This window comes from Melozone crissalis, unplaced genomic scaffold (assembly GCF_028551555.1).
Source record: "Melozone crissalis strain CALT ecotype California unplaced genomic scaffold, PUWL_Pcris_2 ptg000004l_1, whole genome shotgun sequence".
Lineage (NCBI taxonomy): Eukaryota > Metazoa > Chordata > Aves > Passeriformes > Passerellidae > Melozone > Melozone crissalis.
Window position 1 is genome coordinate 39,245,195 of NW_026535782.1, and position 20,719 is coordinate 39,265,913.

Here is a 20,719-nt window from a genome sequence, read left to right on the forward strand (position 1 = left end):
GCTCATACCTCTACCCCACAGCCTTTTTTCTGGAATCTCAGTGCTTTGACCTAGAGATACACACTTGTGGCCCAAAAGCCAATCCTAACGAGGGCTGCAACAGAAGCAGCCTGAGCTGAAGGTGGAAGCAGGTGATTCTCCCATTCCACTCAGCCCTCCTGAGCCCCCAGCTGGAGTGCTGCACCAGCTCTGTGATCCTCTGGCAGAGGAAAGATAGGAATCTGTCAGAGCAGGTCCAGAGAGGGCCACAGAAATTATCAGAGGGCTAAATCTTGTCTGCCATGAAGAGTGACTGAGAGATCTGTGCTTGTTTGGCCAGGGAAAAGCTGGTTCTGAGGAAATCCTGCAGCAGTCTTTCAATACAGAAAGGCTTCTTTTCAGGCCTGTAGGGACAGGAGGAAGGACACTGATTTTAAACTGAAAGAGGTCACATTTAGAGTGCACATAAGTAAGGATTTTTTTTCAAGGAGGCTTGTGTGACACTGAACAAGGATGTCCAGGGAAAATGGGGATGCTCCATCCCTAGAGGATGCCATCCCCAGAGTCAGGCAGGATGGGGCTTTGAATAGCATGGGCTGGTGAAAGGTGACCCTGCCCACAAGCAGGGTTTGGGTGAGATAACCTTTAATGGTCCCTTCCAACCCAAACCACTCTGGGATTGAAATTTTCTGACAAACATGTGGGCAGAAATATCTTCTGGAAACTAAGTATAGAAGGCTCATGTTAAAATGAAATTTTAATTACCATTGCAGTTTTTAAAGAACAGAAGTGTAAGGGCCAGGAGATATTTAGCTGTAGCAAATAGTAAATAAAACAGCATAACAAAACTACTACAACCCTAAACGTGTCCACTTAACACCAAAACCTTTTACCACAGATACCATCTGTGGATACCAGATTAGTCTGATGCTCCAGCAGCTCTCTTATTTATGTTTCTCTCCACAAAGGATCCCTGATGCCCTGCTTTGGCCATGGCACAATGCTGCCTGAAACACCTCTCAGCTGCAGCTTGAGGAGGCACAGTGGCAGAATTGCCTTCCCCCAAGCCCAGGGCACTCCTCCTCCTCTCCAGGGGATGGGAAGGGCAGAGGTGCAGCAAAGATGAGGGCAAATCACCTCAGTGCAGTGTGCTGCATACAGACCATCAGAGGGGGCTGCTGGGAATGTCCTGGCAAGAGGAATCAGCCAGTTTTCCTCATAATTTATAAAAATGAATTTATGAAAATATTTACGGTTGTGCTCAGGGGTGATATTTGTGCCAACAATATAGAAAACTCAGTATTGCCCACTGTTAATTGATGCAACAAGAGTAGCAGCAATGAACAGCGAATTTATGAGTAGAAAGTTTGAAAATACCTCTTAAAATGGGAGCATACTACCACTATAAGATTCTCCTGAATGGAAGTGTTACACTGTTTCTTTAGATTGCACATCTGATTAAGTAGAGATGTAGATCAAATGCCATCTTTGCTAAGGCATTCCTCATTTTATATTACATATATTTAACATATATGTTACAATACATTACTTATATTTAACATATAGGGAACAACATGTATTTACATATAATAAACATACATGTAACATATTTATATATAGGAAATACATATATTAAACATATAGGGAACTTGGCATCTTGCAAAGAACAAAGGCCTTCAACAGGAATGAAGAAAGCCTTTTTTCACGGTTAGATGTATCTACGTCTGGGCTTTAGGATGGTCTCCTATTTATCTTCATGCTGCACAGCTTTTGCCACTCCCACCCGTGCTGTAGCCACCGTCCTGTGTTCTACACCCTAAGCAAGCTGTGCAACCATGAAAGGCGAGGGGAATAATAAAGTTCTTTACTGAATGTAACAATGAGCAAATGAAACAATTACAAAAATACTAACATGGTTTTAGAAACACGGCTTAAAAGGCAAATGTATCAACCCTCTTCAGTAGAAACGAAGTTTTAAAAAATCGAAACACAAGTTCGTTTGAGTTTAATTTAGTACTAATAAAGACTCAGCACCAGAGCACCTTTTTTAAGAAAGCAACACAACTCTTTTCTGAGTACGTAGGTGGCTCTGAAAAGAGCCTTTTGTTTAAAATGTTATGTCGTGCAAAGTCTGAGTGGCTTTGCTCGCCAAATTTACTTGCTCTTGGCTTTATGGCTCTCCGTCTTCTTGGGCAGCAGCACGGCCTGGATGTTGGGCAGCACGCCGCCCTGCGCGATCGTCACCTTGCCCAGCAGCTTGTTGAGCTCCTCGTCGTTGCGGATGGCGAGCTGCAGGTGGCGGGGGATGATGCGCGTCTTCTTGTTGTCACGGGCCGCGTTGCCCGCTAGCTCCAGGATCTCGGCCGTCAGGTACTCCAGCACGGCCGCCATGTAGACGGGAGCTCCAGCGCCCACCCGCTCCGCGTAGTTACCTTTCCGGAGAAGCCGATGGACACGGCCCACGGGGAACTGCAGCCCGGCCCGCGACGAGCGCGACTTAGCCTTGGCTCGGACCTTGCCTCCCTGTTTGCCGCGGCCAGACATGGTGGCTGGAAGCGCTGTCGAGCGAGGCTGGGCACGGAGGAAACCAGGACAATCCTCCTGACGCAACCGCCGCGGCCCTTTTATCCCCTCCCTGGGCGGGACGCGACCGCGGCCATTGGCTGGAGCCGGGCACCTCCGAAAGAACCAATCAGCGGACGGATCCTGCTAGGACCAATCGGCTGCAGGGACACGCTCTGCACGGCAAGGTCCAATCGCATTGCGCGGTGCTGATACCGGATATTTGCATGCACGTCTGTATAAATAACGGGCGCTGCGGCCATTTTGTATGCTGAGCTTCCCCGAGGTAGAGCAGCGCTGCTAAAATGCCCGAGCCGGCCAAGTCCGCCCCCGCGCCCAAGAAGGGCTCCAAGAAGGCGGTCACTAAGACGCAGAAGAAGGGCGACAAGAAGCGCAAGAAGAGCCGTAAGGAGAGCTACTCCATCTACGTATACAAGGTGCTGAAGCAGGTGCACCCCGACACGGGCATCTCGTCCAAGGCCATGGGCATCATGAACTCCTTCGTCAACGACATCTTCGAGCGCATCGCGGGCGAGGCCTCACGCCTGGCGCACTACAACAAGCGCTCCACCATCACCTCGCGGGAGATCCAGACGGCCGTGCGCCTGCTGCTGCCCGGCGAGCTGGCCAAGCACGCCGTGTCCGAGGGCACCAAGGCTGTCACCAAGTACACCAGCTCCAAGTAGGGCGCCTCGGACCGTCACTCTCAACCCAAAGGCTCTTTTAAGAGCCACCCACGTACTCCGTAAAAGAGCTTTAACACACTAGTGCCTTAGTCTTATTGGGTATTGAAATCTTAACTTAAAAAAAAAAAAAAGGTAGATATAATTTTAAGCCAACATTTATTCAGCTACTTAATCTTGCAACAGTAATTACGAAGTCCTTGAATTGATTTCAAATTGGAGGTAATTTAAATGTACTCTTCTTAAAGGTAAGCGTTTAAACACTTTCAATAAATGGAAACAGTATTTTTTTACAGAAAAAATAAAGAGACAATACTTTATAATTTGTTGTATCCAAATTAAAAGTTTCACAGTTAAATTAGCTAACATACTTCACGAAGGTAAAAACAATGTTTATAACTTTTATGGAAGGCGGAGGGAGAAATACTCGGCCCTCTTTACACTTTGTTTTAGAATTTTCTTATGCTGAAATATTTTGCTTTGTGTATGACGGCAAGGACTACAGGGCTGGGGGTAGGGAGAGCCCCCCTGAAATGGGGCAGACGCTTTAGACGGCTGCGATCTCCCGGAACTCGGGCCCCGGTAGCAGGGGTGGGCTCTGGATGGGGAGGGGGGCACGGATCGCTGCCCGCGCTTGCTCCCTTCCCCCCCCCCCCCCCCCCCCCCACATCCCCTCCCCCTTCCCCAGCAGCGCGGGCTTTTCCAAATTTCCACGCGGGCCAATGAGCGGCTGCGGCTCCTCCCAGCAGCCAATCACAGGCGGCCCCGGGGTTGCGCAGGGCCGCGCGCAGCCGCTCCGCCCCCCGCCCGCGGCGCCGCTGCCCGGCCCGGCCGAGCCGAGCTGAGCCGAGTCCCGCCGCCGGCCCGGCAGGGAGAGGGCCGGGATCGCTGCCGGCTCCATCCCGCCCCCCGCCCCGGCAGGCGCCTCCTCGGGAAAGTAGGTCGGTGAAATCACGCAGAAATCAAGACCTGCCCCAGGCCGGCGCTGGCAAGCGGAAAGGTCACTGCCACGGAAGCGGAGGAGCCGTGCTGACAGCAGTTCCCGGCTGCGGTCACTAAGAGGTGTGGCGGTCGCATCCGTGCTGTTAGGAATCGCGCTGATTTAGAGCAACGAAAGGAACCTCCACGCCCCAGAAAGGTACCCGCCCTTAGCAGTCCCTTTAACATAAACACCCACTTGCGGTGCTCCAAAAAAAAAAAAAAAAGAGAAAAAGAAAAAAAAAAAAAAAAAAAAAGAGAAAAAGCAGCCTTTAGAAAGCGTTTTGGCCGGGAATGTAAACTTTTATTTTTCCAAGTCTTAGTGTAAAACCAGTCCGTAAGTTTAGCGTCCCATCCACTCCACAGACGAACGTCCCACACGGATAGTGGCGAATAGTTGGCTCTGCTGCAGGCACGGAGCTCAGTGATGGAGTGTATCAGCCCTTTTGGGGACAATAGTGGGTGGCTCTTAAAAGAGCCGTTGGGTTTAAAAGTATTTCCACTTCAACACTTCATTTCTTCGGCGCTGCCTTCTTCGCCTTGGCTGCTTTCGGCTTGGCCGCCTTGGGCTTGGCTGCTTTGGGCTTCACCGCTTTCGCCTTAGCCGGGCTCTTGGCTGCTGCCGCCGCTTTTTTGGGCTTGGCAGCCTTTGTCGCCTTCTTGGGGCTCTTCGCTGCTTTCTTGGCCGCTGCGGCCGCCGGCTTCTTGGCTTTCTTGGGGCTCTTCTTCACCGCCGCCGCTTTCTTGGGCTTCTTGGCGGCGCTGGCGGGCTTCTTGGCCGCCGGCTTCTTGGGCTTCGCCGCAGCTGCTCTCTTCTTGGGGGCTTTCTCCTTCACTTCCCCGGGTTTCTTGCTGAGGCGGAAGGAGCCGGAGGCGCCGGTGCCCTTGGTCTGCACCAGGGTGCCCTTGCTGACGAGGCTCTTGAGCCCCAACTTGATGCGGCTGTTGTTCTTCTCCACATCGTAGCCGCCGGCGGCCAGCGCCTTCTTGAGCGCGGCGAGCGAGAGCCCCTTGCGCTCCTTGGAGGCGGACACGGCCTTGGTGATCAGCTCGGTGACGCTGGGCCCCGCGGGCTTGCGGGCCTTGGAGCCGCTCGCCGCCTTCTTCGGCTTCTTGGCGGCGGCCTTGGCGGCGGGGGCCGCGACGGCGGGAGCGGCGGCGGGAGCGGTCTCCGACATCGCTGCAGAGACTTCTTCTTAATCAAAAGAAAGTAATTGGGCTACAGTAACCCCGATGCCTGAATTTATAGCGAAGCGGTGATCTGTGATTGGTGCTTTGCAGAGCCCGCCTAACTGTTAGCCAGGAAGAGCTTTTCCTCCTCCGAGTCTGTGTTTCTTCGGAGTTATAAATTCATATTTTTCGTAAAACGAGTGGCGCAAAATCACCCCAGTTTCTTCGGAGAGTGAAGAGAAGACGGTGGACTTTCATTCGGGCAAGTTTCTTGCCGTTTGGACCGCAGATGGGAGAGAAAAGCCGTTTTAAACCCCGCGTTGTGAAGCCAGAAAGACCCCGGGAACGGCAAACTTTTGTTTTTCCTTCTAAATTAAAATAAAACACGTAGATAAAAAGTCTCCCCCGTAATGCAGGCTTACTCTTTGGGGGGTTTTCTTCAGATTAGGACAGAAACCGAGTGAGCAGCTTGAGTATTTTTGTCGTAAATTGATTTCAAAGACAAGGAAGTAACACAATTTCATGGCTAAGCTTTGAATATGGATAAAGATTCGGCTCTCTTAACCATATCTTTAACTATTAAGGACACGGTATTTCAACATATTTTCTTGTTTGGGGAAAGGAGGAGACCTTCAGAGGAATATATTTACTGTTGAAAAGTGTTTGGAACTTGCCAGGGCTACGCTTTTTGTTGTTGGGTTTTTTTTTTTTTTGTGTTGTTTTGTTTTGTTTTTTTGTCTGGTGCTTTATAAGTGGTTAGAAAGATTTTGATATTTTTATGAATAGTCTGTCTGTAAAATGAAGCTCTTAATGCCTAGTTGATGCCTAGAAATCCCAGAAAAACGGGTAGTTTAACACTTTCTCTGTTACAATAGTGGATGCTCTTCTTTATGACTTACAAACATCAGAGGCAGACTTGGGGAGGAAAACTGTCTAACAGATATAGATACACTAATATGTATTATATGCTATTTAAACAATTATGGAGCCAGCTGAAGCATCACTTATCACCCAAAAAATTAAATACTGTGGAAATCTGGCCTTCATGAATAGAATGCTTCAGTTTCAGTATAACTTACAAATATTTGGACACTGATTGTTGTGGTTTTGTGGGGTTTTTTGTTTGTTTTGTTTTTGTTTTTGTTTTTTTTTCATAGGTTTCATATTCCTCCAATTCTTTTCTTTAAAGGAAAAGGAAAAAAACTCCCTATTGAGGTTTCCATCTCAAGCCTAAGAGTACTGAAATAATTTTCAGACAATCCTCATAAATCAGAATCAGTTTTAATTATCATAATCCTTCTTAATTATCGAGTTTCATTAAGTGACCATAGAAATTAATTAAAACTTTTAAGGATAGCAATTAATTGTTTTGGCTAATTTTTTATTAAGTTAGAAGATAAAAGCCTCAATTGGTTTCTAATTAAAAAAGCAGCCAGAATTTTTTCCCATTAGTTTAAATGAACAAGTTAAGATCAAACTTAATATTTTACCACATTGTACTTTGTAAAAAATTGTCATGCAAAATGTCAGTAGCTTATTTCAATAAAATAACATCTTTTCTAGCCTGGATAAATTGAGATTCAAGATGACATGAGGTATGTTACGAAGGGGCCTGACATGCATTTTGATACATTGAATGCTGAAGACACAAAGTTATACTTGATAGCAAGAAGTTTTAATTTAAATGAGACAGATGAAAAGGATAATGATACAGTAGATACATTAAAATTACAAGTCAAAACAACAAACTATGGTGCTTCCATATTCACTTCTTTTTCTACTTTCATTTTGTTGCGCTTGCATGAAGGTGAGATAAATACTCGGAAGGAGGGGAATGGTAAGGGGACATTGTCAAAAATTAATCTTGTCAGTACTGCACAGTAAAAAACTGACTGAAAGGGATTTTGAGGTGGGCTCTGAGATCTGCCATGCCTCTTGTGAACGTGACATTGGTCCCACAGCAACAACCAGACCGAGTCCACAGGAGATTCTGAAAGTTCAGCGTGGCAAGTTGTGTGAGCAGCGTGAACACATTGGAGAGGTAAAAAAGTGTTTGGTTAGGTAGGATGAGGGCATTGCGCACATTTTCCAGTCTAGATGAACAAAGATAAAGCAGAATCTGACTGTAAGTGATACAAGGGGAGCGGGGAGTGTTGTCATCTCTCCGGGTCTGTTTAACGTGGTGCACATTCTTCAGAGAATAAAGGCTGCACGACGATTAATGTGCTTTAATCCCTGCAGCTTTGACGGCTGGGTGTTAGAGCTCCCTGACTGCTTTATTACACTTGAAACTGGCCAGGAACCTGGGAGGGACAGGGAGCGGACAACAGCTGCTCCTACAGGAATGCAGCTGCAGCCCCAGGGGTGCATCCTCCTTGCACCTCCCTCGCATTCTCACCTTTGAGCTCCAGGCTCCCTGTTAGTAAAGCTGTTCCCAGCCCACCAGGAGAGGAGAGGAGAGGTTTCCTTCCCTTCCCCCATAAACAGACCGGAGGTTAGAGATAAAGACAAGAAAGAAAGAAAGTGGTGGGAGATCTTAAACCTTCCTCACTGAGCAGCGCAGGCATTAGAATTCCACCTGCACCAGGTAAGGATTGCTCTGATAAATTTATCTACTCTTTAAAATTTATCTACTCTGTGATAAATTTCAAAGGCACAGGAACGTTTCTGGGTGGTTTAGGGGTTTCTTTGTTTGGTTCCTTCTGTTCTGTTTTTGTAAGGAAAGCATAGGAAGAGGATTGTAAAGGTTGTCATGTAAAGTATTTAAAGGGTAGAATGTAGGACTTCTCTCACTTTTGGTTCTGGGTGCATCCCTGTAAATCCTTCGTGTTCCTTGCTCCCTGTTTGGAGTTGCACTTCTGGAGTCCTTTGCTTTTTCCTAGTAGCCTGACATTGGAACATTGGAAGTCTTGGCAGCTGGCCTCCGGCATTGTCTGTCAGCATCCTTTATTGTATCTTCTCCCTAGCCATCACACTGGCTCTTATCTGCAGAGAATTATCCCTGGCCTACTTCTGAGAGGACAAAATGTTCCTGGTCTCACCATCCATTTCTGGAGAAGGCAATTTTATTTTCTCTTTTCTCTCTCTGTCTCTCTCTTTTTTTTTTTTTTTTTTTTTTGTGTGTATGTTAATAAAGAGAGGGGATTTAAAAATATGAAGTGGTGTGAGAAGGGGAAGTTTTTTAGGGGTTATTCCTGCACTCTGGGCCAAGCAACGACATTTTCTGCTTAATTGGGTTAAACAAACTTGTCAATTGCTTTGAGCAATTTTCAAGTTTGCACTGCTGGAAATGGCTGTTAAATGCAACTCTGAACCACAATGAAAATTCTCATATTTTAGAGACTGATCATTACAAACATTGACATTTGACAACTGACAATGCCTTGGGTGTTTTACTGATAAGAGGAAAAAGAAAGCAAAGCAAGCATCTGAGCACATAATTTATCAAATCAGTGGTAGATTAGGGAACAGTTTTTTAAACAGACAGAGAAATTTTCTTTGTGTGGAACAAAATTACTTGAAAATAAAGAAAGTTTTGAGAGTGAGCTGGTAATAAAAATAATTTCCATTTTCCATGTGAAAAGATGATATTTAAATGTGACTCATTTAATAATTAATGAGTCACAGCAAACATTTTCATTATTAAACAGCAAACATTTTTCAGTATTCTCCCTGGTTTCCTTTCCAAGCATCCTGTACAATTGTTGTCTCAGTTTATCTCTTACCAAGGAACTCAAGCAATTTTTTTTTCCCTCTTTAAATGTGCACCCAAACAAAACACGGCCTCATTCCCTTGCACCGTCACACTCATGCCCAGATTTTCTTGCTCAGCTGTGCAGGTTTCAGGGGAACCTACAAAATGACAAAGCGCTTTCTAATGCAGGGGTCTTCCAAACAAAAATCATTCATATATAATGTAAGAATTCCTGAGACTGTATAGTAGACAAAAAACTTATTTTCAAGAGAGAAGCTTCTCAAGGAGGAAAAACATTAGACAAATAAAGGCAAATAAGACATTCAGACTGCAGGAGGAGAGCAATCCAGATAAGCTGATTAGACAAATTTAGCTGAAAGCCTGCACTCACTTAATTACAATTACTACAGTTAGGAGAGTGAAGATACAGAGAAATTGACAACTTTTAACTGAAGCATGTTGTCTTCTTTATAAATAGTAATTTTGCAGTTACTCAAGTAATCACTCTCAATATTATTAATAAAAACACCATAACAAGATCAAAAGACATTAGTCAGGTTTCTGCCATGCTGAAAATATATTGACAATACTGATTCAGCAACTGCAAAGTTTATATGTAGGGAAGATCAAGATTCAAGTTGTCAAAGGTTTTCAGTAGTAAAGAAGCCTACATCCTTTTAGTTATATTTAACCCAAACTAACAAAAAGATATGGATGGGTACTTCAGTATCAGGACAATCACATCTCCGAAAAAAATATCTCATCTTTTAATCTAACATCTGATGCAGTAGGGCCTGGCCATGCTCAAAGCAGGATCAGCTAGAGCAGGGGGACACTAAATCCTCTATGGGGAGCATGCTCCAAAAATTTATTTCTTGCATTTAAATAAAATTTCCTGTGTTTCAGTTTGTGCCCATTGCCTCCTTTCGTGGGCAGCACTAAGAAAACTGGATACTTGTGGAGGCCAAGTATACATTAACCCTTAATGACACTCCAACAACATTTTACATTTTGGTAGTTCAATTCAAAAATTAGAATTTACAGTACTCAAAGCAGATGTAAAGGAAGAAATGGAAACCATGCTTAATAGGCTTTTTCCAAAAACCACTCAACCTCTCACACAGTCCTTAGTTTCAAGGCTTGTCAAGATGAGTTTGGGCAACTCTGATTTGGCTTGGTGCTCATACTGTATGTGCCTGAAGGATTTGTTAAGGCCAGTTAGAGTCCCAGCAAAACTTAAATTCCTACAGTCTGGAGTGATCAAAAAGTGACTGACTGATCAAAGAAGTGACTCCTCTGCCATAACTGCTAAATGTTTGCCAGCCAGCAAAAAAGGGCTGTGCATTTTAATGAATAACCTCCCAAATCTTCTCTTTCCCCCCCATATAATGAGAGCTTAAAGCAGTAAAATATTCCTCCTGAAAGCTTCCGAAAGCCTTTGGTTTAGAGATCCTCTTCTAACCAAATTTTGCTTCTCTCCATCCATCCATGGGACTGAGAATTATTGCTAGTAGTAGTAACAGTGTTGTTAAGCTTAGGAACCTCAGTAAAGAGCAGGATTCTCTGTTACCCTGCTCCACCGACCAACTAACTTAGTATGGATTTCAGCTGAAGAAAAAGAGGAGGAAGGTAAGTACAGAAAGATGAAGAAATATAGGGATCTACATGCAAAAATATGGAAATGTAACCCCACCTGTAACTTTTACAGAATTCCTGAAAAGAACTGGAATGTGGTATTTGAAACTGTGCGACATGCTGTCTATCCTCCCAGGGGTGCGCAACAGAGTAAATTTTAAACTTTTTTGTGATGGATATTGTGAATACTGATTCAGTCAGAAGTGCAAATTGAAACTACATCATCCATATAGAATAACTCTATCCTAGCCCTTCAGTGAGGCCCAGGATGTGCTTGTTGTCAGATGCTGTTTTCTGAAATATCAAAGGTAATTCCAGCCATTATTTCTGAGTGGAGGGAAAGAGGATGCTGAAAGTTTTCCTGGGACAGTATGCTGCAGGCCCAAATATGCACCCAGACTCTGCAGCCTCTCTTGTTCTTTAGGAATCTGAAGAGTATGGCCAAAACCTAAGCACAAAATCAGTCATTTTGGGTCACAGATTAATGCATTTGTCAGGTTACAGCGCACTCTGTGGACTCAGCACACACTGAGGAAGGGATAACTCATTGATGTTGAGTTGTAGTAATTACAAGGTCAAACAGTTTCTAATTTTTATTCATTGTATATGAATAAAAATTAGAATTAACATTACTCAAAACAGATATAAACGAAGAAATGAGAACCATGTTTAATAGGCTTTTTCCAAAATTTACTGTAGGAAGAGTATCAGTACAAGGTGCAATATTTCTCTAGAACTTGCTGATTCACTACAAATTTTTTTCTCAGTTTCACTTTGTTTTGTTTTAGAAAAGTATTAGCAGGAAACACCAACACTTTCAGGACAGAAATTTATATTTAAATGTTTATGTTTTCCAATTATGAAATTAAACTGCAGTCTCAAACAGCCTAGGACTGCAGGGATCAGTCCTTGTTCTGGTATAATCTTATTTGTGATTTGAATTAGTCTACAGAGCTTGTATATAAATACTGTGAGTATCAACTAGGAAAAATAATTAAAATGGTTGAGGGCATTTTATGTAGTGAAAAATGCCAGATAATAGACACTGCCTTCAAAGATATGTTAGACTGTTCATCTGGAATAAACTGTATCAGCTTTACAAATACTAGAAAATATTGCAAAACTGCTACAGTCAGCAGGAGCTGGCAAGCACCTCAGTAAATCTGGATCTTCAGATTGAAGTTCTGTGCTGATAATGAATCAAGAGGAGTGTGTTAGCAGAAAAGGATCACAGTGGCTGCTTCCCTGAGACAGATGAATAAGATCTTCATCTGTAGACAGGAATGGTATACTCCTATGTGGAGTTTTAGGCCTTGGTTTTAGTTCCAAATATCAGGCAATGAGAAGTGAACAATTAGTCAATATGCAGAAGGGGGAAATGGCAAATGTTAGATGTCTAAAAATTCTTCCCTGATGAAAAGGCAAGTGTTATTGAAGTACCCTGACTGAAGGAGAATGCTGAAAAACTAAAGTTTCTTCTTAAAACACTTTAAACAAGATGGGAAAGGAAGAGATTTTTCCTTAATATACATTGTTGAAAGTAGAGGAACTGATGTTCTTTGCAGCAAGTTAGCAGTATGGTTTCTAACATGGAGTAGAAAATGTTGCAGGGAGTGACAACAGTCCCCCAGTCTCCAAGAAGCAGAGTGACAAAGTCTCAGAAATAAAATGGGTTCTGTTGACTTGATAGTGGATAGAGTGCAACAAAACCTGCTCATGCCTAGGTATAGGTAATTATCACAGAACTGTTGATTAAAGAGTATCTGTGTGGACAAAGGAGGAATGTTGTATGCAATATACTTGACATTTCATGATATTTTTGGAACCATCTCCCAGGTGTTTTTGTTTGGGATCAGAGGGACTACAGGCAGGATCAGCGGGCTCTTAGATATTTGAAAATTGTCTGTAGCACAGGTCCAAGGGGCTGTAGTCAACAACTGAGTGTCTGCAGACAACTGGTAGTGAAAACAATGCTCCAGGGCTGGTATTATTTAGTGTTTTCTGGAGCAAGCTGGGTGCTGAGGCAGAATGTACACTATGCTAGTGTGGGTAGCACAAAGTGAAGAACGTTAGACAGGGCCAAAAGTAATACTTTCAGAAAAAAGAGATGCTAATAAACCTGAGGTATGGGCTGACAGAAATCTTGTGCAGTTTGTTGAAGAGAAGCGTCAAGGTGTGCACATGAAGGCACTTGGATGCCATTGCCTCAGCACATCCAGGTGATGGCTGGTGTGACCTGGGCAGGACATGGACAGTGTGGGGAATTCCTTAACTGCTGTATCCTCAAGGACAAGCTGCTTTGTCCAGTGTGGGAACCCAGGGCACTGGGAATATTTCTCTGTCTGCTCTGGGGTGCCCTGACCCCCAGGGGAGCACTGACTTTGACCCTCATTCATGGAGAAAGTTTCCTAGATGTCAAGACAGACTAGAATCCACAAAAGTGTGAAATAGATTATAGAGAGTGGTGTAGGGGTATCATGGGTGAGAAATTGAGGTTTTGGGATTTTTAGTGTGTTGTGGACAGAAGCAAGATGGAGGGCACAGGGTGTCATCCTGGGTTTCTCCTTCATGCTTCTTCTTCCTCCTTCATGGGTTTGGGTGGCATTTTGTGATTGGGCAGAAAAGTCCCCGTTGCAGCTCTTTGGGATCAGTTATTGGGTTAAAAGGGGAAATAATTTAGGTATCAGCTCTTAATTGGATAATTTAGTCTTGAAAGGTCTTGTAACAAGAGGTTGTTGGCCATTTTGTACCATCTAATGAAAAGCTGCCAAACTCACAGTAGTGAGCCTGTTTTACTGATAAGAAATAATAAATACTTGAGTCCAAACATGAATTACTGTCTCAAGTGCCTTCAATCCAGCCCCAGAGAAACCAACAGCTGGTACTGCCACAGTCCAGGGCACAGCCATAAATAAATCCCTGGAATTTTTCTGTTTTCCAACCAATTATTGCTGTAACAAGGACAGAGCACAACAGCAGTGTCTGGAGTCCCTAACAAAAGGCAGTTTGCCATTTTTTCAGAACTGGCTTCCTCCAGAAATGCATAGCCCAAGACAGTACTCAATAAATTCCTACAAGGATGCTCACATTAGTTTTGCACTTGGAAAATTATGCCCCAGAGAGACCATTTGGACAAGGCAGCCCTTCAGCTGCTTTTAAGTACTTACAGCCCTGTAAGGGTTGGCAGAGCTCAGCTGAAACCATGGAGCCCAGCCCAGCCCTGCACGAGCCCAGGCAACCAGAGGAGCTACTCAGCCTCAGCTGTGCAAAAAATGTGGGGCTCACAATTCCTCCTGGATTCCCCTTTCTGGCTTAATCAAGGGACAGTGCACCGTGAGGTCTGTGCTGCTTCAATCAAATGCCAGTTTAGAAAGAGGAGAAAGGATCTGAGAGAAGCAAAGTTCCTGAGCATCCCTGCAGGCTGGGGTGCTGGGTAGCTGGTTTGCTGTGTCTCTACCAGAATGCAGGAGCAGATTTCCATGGAGTGCTGCTGAGCTCAGAGCTCCACAGGCCACCCTGGAGCACTTGTTTGTTAGAGCAATCTTTGGTGTTTTCCTCAGAGAAGCCCAGAAATGCTATAGCTGTGGCCAGAATTTGCTCAACATGGTTGCCCTTGCACCCCTTACAGGTTATTGACCCTGTCCCTTCTCTCCCATGTCCTATAAAAGCTTCATGTGAAGAACTTGGTTATTTCACTAACTTCCCAACACCCCAAACCTGATCTAGGAGTTCCTCCAGCCTTTTTTTTCCTGGACCTATTCAGCTATACCAGCTGTGCCAGCCGTGCAGTGAGCCTACAAGATTTCAGCTCGTGCATGGAGTGATGGGGGTGAGGCCATGCGAGCCTTCCTCCCAGCAGGGACTCAGACAACAAGCCCACTAGACAATTTTGGGAAGATTTTGCCTCTCCGTGGATCATCTGATGTGTAAGCCACTCTATGTGAGTGGCAAACTGTATCCTCAAAGGTCAGCCTATGCTGCTGGACCACGACAGAGGTCTTTTCTTGATTTATCAGTCCCTGTGGTTTTTCTGAATTTGGCAGCAAAGGAAGCTGGAAACAGCCCAAGCCAGGGCTACAGCCCAAACTCTTATCTCTGACCAGCTGCAGTAGTTAAATAAAGAGATGAGAATGGGTCTCTCCACCTCTGACTCTGAATTAGCAGGGAAAGACAGGGAAAATACTAAATTAGTTATCAGTGCCCCAGTCATTAAACAAAATTTGTGGTATTTACTAGTTTTCCTTGGAGAGCATAAAGCATTTCTGCACTTATGCTACTGCCAGAAAACTCCATCCAAATGGCAAATCCACACATGCAAATATTGATTTTTGTGCCTCAGTCTCAAAACCAGAGCTTTCTGTGCTCAAAACATTTCTTACCAAAGTGGTGTGTGCTGGTCTATTTCAGTAAGCACAGCTTCCCAGCATGGCCTAGGTGCTGAACTGAAGGCGTGGTGTGTGGGCATGGGGGTACAGAGAACAAAGACCACTGGGGTGGATTTAGCAGCTCAAGGCCTGCCAAAGAAGTCAGATTTTGTTCAGTTTACAGTCCTAGCTGGAGGCAGGGCCCAGCTGATCCCATCTCCAGGCTGTGGAAGTTGAGTACTCTCCATTCAGGTTCTTTCAGATATTACATGAGGAGGGTTTAATGTTTAATTTCAAATTTTCCTAACGAGCATATTTGATGTTAGGCTGTGTTTTTAATTAGCAGAAGGATACTGCACTGAAATTACAGCCAAGCATAATAAAGCATGTGCAACAGACAGCTGAATCACTTTAGAAACAAAATTCCCATCACTGGTGTTTATATGCTCAATATCAGTTCTGTCCCCCTGCCCAGTCCCTGGGAGGGAATGGCTTGGTTGAAATCATCTCGAGCCTGTTGCTATCTCCAAACTTTTCCATTTGTTCCCCAGTTTTCACAAGTTATATTGGGCTGGTTCACGTGTACACGGCCCATCCTCCCCACCCCTCCTTTTCATCTGGCTTGCTGAGGAAGAAGCCATTCTTTGCTGGTGCTCTGAGGAAATCTGATGACCCACTGGTGCAGCTCTCTTGTCTTAAGCCGTGGTAACACCTCCATCTCCCTGATGTTGAAATAAGCAGAGTTTTCTTTTCAGTGCCTTTTTCCTCCAGCTCCTGATGGTTCTGCCCTTCTCCTCTGAGCTCTCCTCTCCTGTGGGAACATGCTGCTCCATCAAAATTGCTCAGGTTTTCTGTGCAAGGAAAGAGTTTATTTCTTTCCTCCAGGTGAGATCAGTGTTTCCAGCATGGCAGAGGACCAGGGCATGAACACAGAGCAAAGCAGGTTGTGTACAACCTGCCACATCCACAGAGGGCTTGGGGCATTTCCATTCTGCCCTGGAGAGTGACACAGAACATTTTGAAGGGAGGAAGAAGCACCAGCTGCCAGTGGGTGGAAAATAAGGAAAATGAAAAATTATACAATACTTAAATTCAAAACTATTAGTTTGAAAGTACGAACATATTTCCAAAATTTTATTCATGTATATCCTAAAAATATGATGTCTGGCAATATATTTTTTGGCTAATATTGACCTAAATTAAAAGTAGCATATAATGAATGACTTTTTAAACTTTAACACTTTAAAAGAGTACACAGAAATTATGTTTGCCTTTAATACATAAAAGGATAAGAGAAGAACAGCATTATTTCGAGATCAGTTTTTCAGCTGTGCCAGGTCAGGATGTTTTTACATGATGGCATTTGGAATGTCCTAAAACCACTCCTGACATTCACTGAAGATAATTCAGAATATCTTTTGTTTCCAATATTGATACACATACACGCAAACAAACACACAAAAGAAGGAAGAAAACAGAAAGCCTAATCTATAGTAAAAACCAGAGTGATTATTTTGCTAATCAAGGAGCAGAAACTTCAATCTATAGTTATAGTAAAGGTCATTTTGCAAAAAATGAAAGCCCAAAAATTTACCCCACTGCAGTAGCTCAAAATGAGCAAAACTAGCAGAAGTCACATACTAATATAACCTTAATAATATTTTAAAAATTCTATTCCACCTTCTGGTTAATATGTGATTACAGACAAAGGTTGCTGATGTGAAACTGGAATATTTAAGAAATGGGAGGTGAATATTAAAATAAAGAAACCAATAAAATTACTATTATCATGAAAAATTATTTAAAGCTGTTAAGAGATCTGAAATCATTAAAAATCGTGAAGCAAAGTTTATAGCACTTTGAATACAAATTAACCAAGAGTTTTAATAAAAGGCATAATGAAAGTAACGAGATTTTGAAGTTATTCACACCAACCCCTGCCAGTGCTACAAAATATAACACGAGCACATATGCAAATGGTTTACACAAATCTGGGGGGGGAAGCTTTCCGACAGTATGAACACGAACACCGATGGAATTTTTTTCCTGCAGGTGGTTTTTCATTTGCTTTACTTGCCGGACTTTACAGCGCCCTAAACGGGCAACAGCGAGCGATGCTTCGGCGTCGGTGACGCAACGGGGAAAATGGGCGGGAACCCCGCCCCCTCCCTCTGCAGTCTTCAACCAGGTCGGACCAAACCCCATAAAAATCGCGGCGCGGGCAGTGCTGCCTCACACCGACTTTGCTAGCAGCAGCAGCCGGAGTCTAGTCATGTCTGGCCGGGGCAAGGGCGGCAAGGGGCTCGGCAAGGGCGGCGCCAAGCGCCACCGCAAGGTGCTGCGCGACAATATCCAGGGCATCACCAAGCCGGCCATCCGCCGCCTGGCTCGGCGCGGCGGCGTCAAGCGCATCTCGGGGCTCATCTACGAGGAGACGCGCGGCGTGCTCAAGGTCTTCCTGGAGAACGTCATCCGCGACGCCGTCACCTACACGGAGCACGCCAAGAGGAAGACGGTCACGGCTATGGACGTGGTCTACGCCCTCAAGCGCCAGGGTCGCACTCTCTACGGCTTCGGCGGCTAAATCCTCACATTCCTATCCGACAACCACCTTAAAAATTACAAAGGCTCTTTTAAGAGCCGCACAATTTACCATAAAAAGAGCTGTGTTGCTTTAGAAGTGATGCGTTAATTTCTTCCAATCCTAAATAATTACTTTGTAACTCGTTGCTATATTGTAAGGTAGCAATTATTTTAGCCCCTTGGCCAGAGACTCACTAATAAATAGGAAGCCATTTTAGTTATTTAAACGTTCTGTATTTGGGGCAATGTACTTGCTGACTAAGAAAGTTAAAAAATTAGCCAAGCATCCTAAACGCGTAGCCCCCTGTTTCGTGCTGAGGGCTGTAAGGTACCTAAGCGGGCATCTCATCTGAGAGGATTTTCCCCCTCATTATGTAAAGAATGGAAGCGGACACCTATTTATATTTAAATAAAAGTAATGTTGATTGTAAATGCAACATTAGAGGTATCACCTCTCTGTCCCCCTCTCAATGTTCCAAAAAGGTCCCCTTTTTCTCTGTCGTGTGTACGAAATTTACCATTCATTATTTGTGCTTTCGCTGTGTTTAAGGTTAGGAATACACTTCCTTTTAATTCAGGGTGCCAGAGGTGTCCGTAGGTGGTGTCAGTACCTGCCTTTCACCTGGGAGCTCTTCTGCCATCGGGCTCCAAGGACAGCGCACCCGAGTAGGGAAATACTGCACACATATACAGTGAGGAAAAAGGAAAATCACCTTACGCCTCATTGTGCTTCAGCAGCAACCTAAGGATGCTTCACATGCTGCACGATCCGGTCATTTGAAACCACTCTCCTTTGGATTAGAAAATTTACATTTGCAATTCATGTTGGTCTCCAAAACATTTACCCTGCCTGATGAAAGTTACATAAAGTGGAACCCAACCTCTCCCACCAAAACTCCCTCGCAATACACAACCCCACGCACCCCATTGCAACGAAAATCCAAGCCCCAAAAATACTGTTAAGATTCGTTTTTAGGAAAAAAAAAACCAAAGTCAATTGGAGAAAAAAAGCCGCATGAATATTCTATGCATTAAATTCAGCATAATTTGCGATTTCTCCTTTCCCGTTGGAACATTTCTCTGTACAGGGCTCATTTTCGGGGGGGACAGTACAAACCGCGATACGAACCGCGCACCCTCGGGACAGGAGCGGCGGGGCCGGGCCCGGGTGGGGGCTGGGGTGGGGGAGGGGTGAGCGCGGGCAGCCGTTGGTGAAGGCGCGCGCGCGCTCCGCTCGCGGCGGGCTTTTCCAAATTGAAAGCACCCAATGGGAGCCGCGCATTCCTAGCAGCCAATCAGGGAGCGGTGCACGCTATAAAAACGGCCGCGGCAGCGAGCTGGGCTCATTTCGTTTCCTCCTTTCGGCTCCGTCAGCTCCCGCTGTGTCCCGGCAGCGATGGCGCGCACGAAGCAGACGGCGCGGAAGTCGACGGGCGGCAAGGCGCCCCGCAAGCAGCTGGCCACCAAGGCTGCCCGCAAGAGCGCGCCGGCCACGGGCGGCGTCAAGAAGCCGCACCGCTACCGGCCCGGCACGGTGGCGCTGCGCGAGATCCGGCGCTACCAGAAGTCCACGGAGCTGCTGATCCGCAAGCTGCCCTTCCAGCGCCTGGTGCGCGAGATCGCGCAGGACTTCAAGACCGACCTGCGCTTCCAGAGCTCGGCCGTCATGGCGCTGCAGGAGGCCAGCGAGGCCTACCTGGTGGGGCTCTTCGAGGACACCAACCTGTGCGCCATCCACGCCAAGCGCGTCACCATCATGCCCAAGGACATCCAGCTGGCCCGCCGCATCCGCGGAGAGCGCGCCTGAGTTCCCTGCCGTAACCCCCGCAGACCCAAAGGCTCTTTTAAGAGCCACTACATGCACAATTAAAAGAGCTGTGGCACTGCTTAAGATTTCCCTTGAAAGTCACCCGCGATACTTTGCAAAACCGCAAAGTAACAAGTGCTTTAAGAACATTAGTTACGGAAGGGAGAGAAATAGGAGATAAGGGAGGGTGATTAGGGAGCCTCAGGCAGAATGGAGGGGTTTACATCCATGTGAGTGAGGGATGTGACGCAGCTTTAAAGAGAAAGGAGGGATGGAGGGGCCCGACAGGGACACTCCTGTATGGAGTCGACCCGTGCTAAGGAAATCTGCACCGTAAACCCTGGCTGGGTGTTTCAAGGCAAGGGCAGAAACATCCTGTACCACTGTCCTGTGTCGCTGTCAAACGTAACAGATTGCCTTAAGGGGGCTGCCACCTTGCTCCAACAATTTGTAACACCGGGAATAAGAATATCCATCACAAGAAATCAGTTTAGATTATCTCAGACTTGATAAATATTCTTTTACCTGGTGTTAACACAATGGACAACCATGCTGATGGCAAAGGGTGCCTGAGGCTTCTTGCAGCACAGAAAAGTAACTGAAAAGGCCAAGAAAACTGAAAAGTACTGTAGACAGGAATAATTTACCAAACATTCCCGGATTTCAAACACTTCCAGATTTGTTACCATAATAATATAAAACTGGGGATGGGGGGTTGTGGGGGGAAGGTTGTGGGTTTCCTTTTTTTTGTTTGTTTTGTTTTGTTTTGTTTTGTTTTGTTTTTGAGGGGTTTTTTTTGGGTTTTTTTTGTGGACGGGGTATTTTCAATAAGTTTTATAAAAACAATGGAGTGAAAATTTATATATTCTTGCCCTAATGAGAGTTACTATATTTGTCTTTTAACTTGAATTTCTCCAGTAGTGATCACCATACATGATGTGTGCTGAGTTGTCATTTCTGCAGCCAGTCCTTCAGCATTCTTCATGAGTTTCTGGAAGGACAGATATGTACACCTGCAGTTTGCAGCCTTCTAAGGACTCATCTCTGTTCAAATTCTTACTATGAGGCAAAGTCAGTCTAAGAAGAGCCTGAGAATCAAAAGGAGGAGTTAAAAATTAAATTTCAGATTCATTAATAGCTGATGTTTCTCCAGTCATTTTTTGAATCATCTCCCTTTCTTCTCTCCATCTGCAAAAAAAATCACATCTGGCACTTGGGGTGCCACAGCCCTGAGGAGTGGGGAGCACTTGAAGCTGCTGTTAGA

At 45.0% G+C, this 20,719-nt stretch overlaps 5 protein-coding genes across 5 annotated transcripts; 3 read left to right on the plus strand and 2 right to left on the minus strand.

Annotated features, from left to right (window-relative positions):
- Positions 1–1,939: 1,939 nt before the first annotated feature.
- LOC128933768 (histone H2A.J) lies at positions 1,940–2,572 on the minus strand. Its single transcript, XM_054270855.1, has one exon. The coding sequence runs from the start codon at positions 2,521–2,523 to the stop codon at positions 2,134–2,136; it is 390 nt and encodes a 129-aa protein (XP_054126830.1). The 5' UTR covers positions 2,524–2,572; the 3' UTR covers positions 1,940–2,133.
- A 274-nt stretch (positions 2,573–2,846) lies between these two features.
- LOC128933792 (histone H2B 1/2/3/4/6) lies at positions 2,847–3,303 on the plus strand. Its single transcript, XM_054270892.1, has one exon. It carries the CDS (start codon positions 2,847–2,849, stop codon positions 3,225–3,227), a length of 381 nt encoding a protein of 126 aa, XP_054126867.1. The 3' UTR covers positions 3,228–3,303.
- Positions 3,304–4,463: 1,160 nt separating this feature from the next.
- Positions 4,464–5,685, minus strand: LOC128933753 (histone H1.10). The gene has a single exon (XM_054270829.1). It carries the CDS (start codon positions 5,378–5,380, stop codon positions 4,715–4,717), a length of 666 nt encoding a protein of 221 aa, XP_054126804.1. The 5' UTR covers positions 5,381–5,685; the 3' UTR covers positions 4,464–4,714.
- An 11,634-nt stretch (positions 5,686–17,319) lies between these two features.
- Positions 17,320–17,706, plus strand: LOC128933830 (histone H4). The gene has a single exon (XM_054270940.1). The coding sequence runs from the start codon at positions 17,338–17,340 to the stop codon at positions 17,647–17,649; it is 312 nt and encodes a 103-aa protein (XP_054126915.1). The 5' UTR covers positions 17,320–17,337; the 3' UTR covers positions 17,650–17,706.
- Positions 17,707–19,038: 1,332 nt separating this feature from the next.
- Positions 19,039–19,455, plus strand: LOC128933857 (histone H3). Its single transcript, XM_054270977.1, has one exon. The coding sequence runs from the start codon at positions 19,045–19,047 to the stop codon at positions 19,453–19,455; it is 411 nt and encodes a 136-aa protein (XP_054126952.1). The 5' UTR covers positions 19,039–19,044.
- The last annotated feature ends 1,264 nt before the right edge of the window (positions 19,456–20,719 follow it).

Excerpts from the sequence above, each read along its gene's own strand:
- LOC128933753 (XM_054270829.1), bottom strand. The coding sequence starts at position 5,380 with ATGTCGGAGACCGCTCCCGCCGCCGCTCCCGCCGTCGCGGCCCCCGCC.
- LOC128933830 (XM_054270940.1), top strand. The coding sequence starts at position 17,338 with ATGTCTGGCCGGGGCAAGGGCGGCAAGGGGCTCGGCAAGGGCGGCGCC.
- LOC128933768 (XM_054270855.1), bottom strand. The coding sequence starts at position 2,523 with ATGTCTGGCCGCGGCAAACAGGGAGGCAAGGTCCGAGCCAAGGCTAAG.
- LOC128933792 (XM_054270892.1), top strand. The coding sequence starts at position 2,847 with ATGCCCGAGCCGGCCAAGTCCGCCCCCGCGCCCAAGAAGGGCTCCAAG.
- LOC128933857 (XM_054270977.1), top strand. The coding sequence starts at position 19,045 with ATGGCGCGCACGAAGCAGACGGCGCGGAAGTCGACGGGCGGCAAGGCG.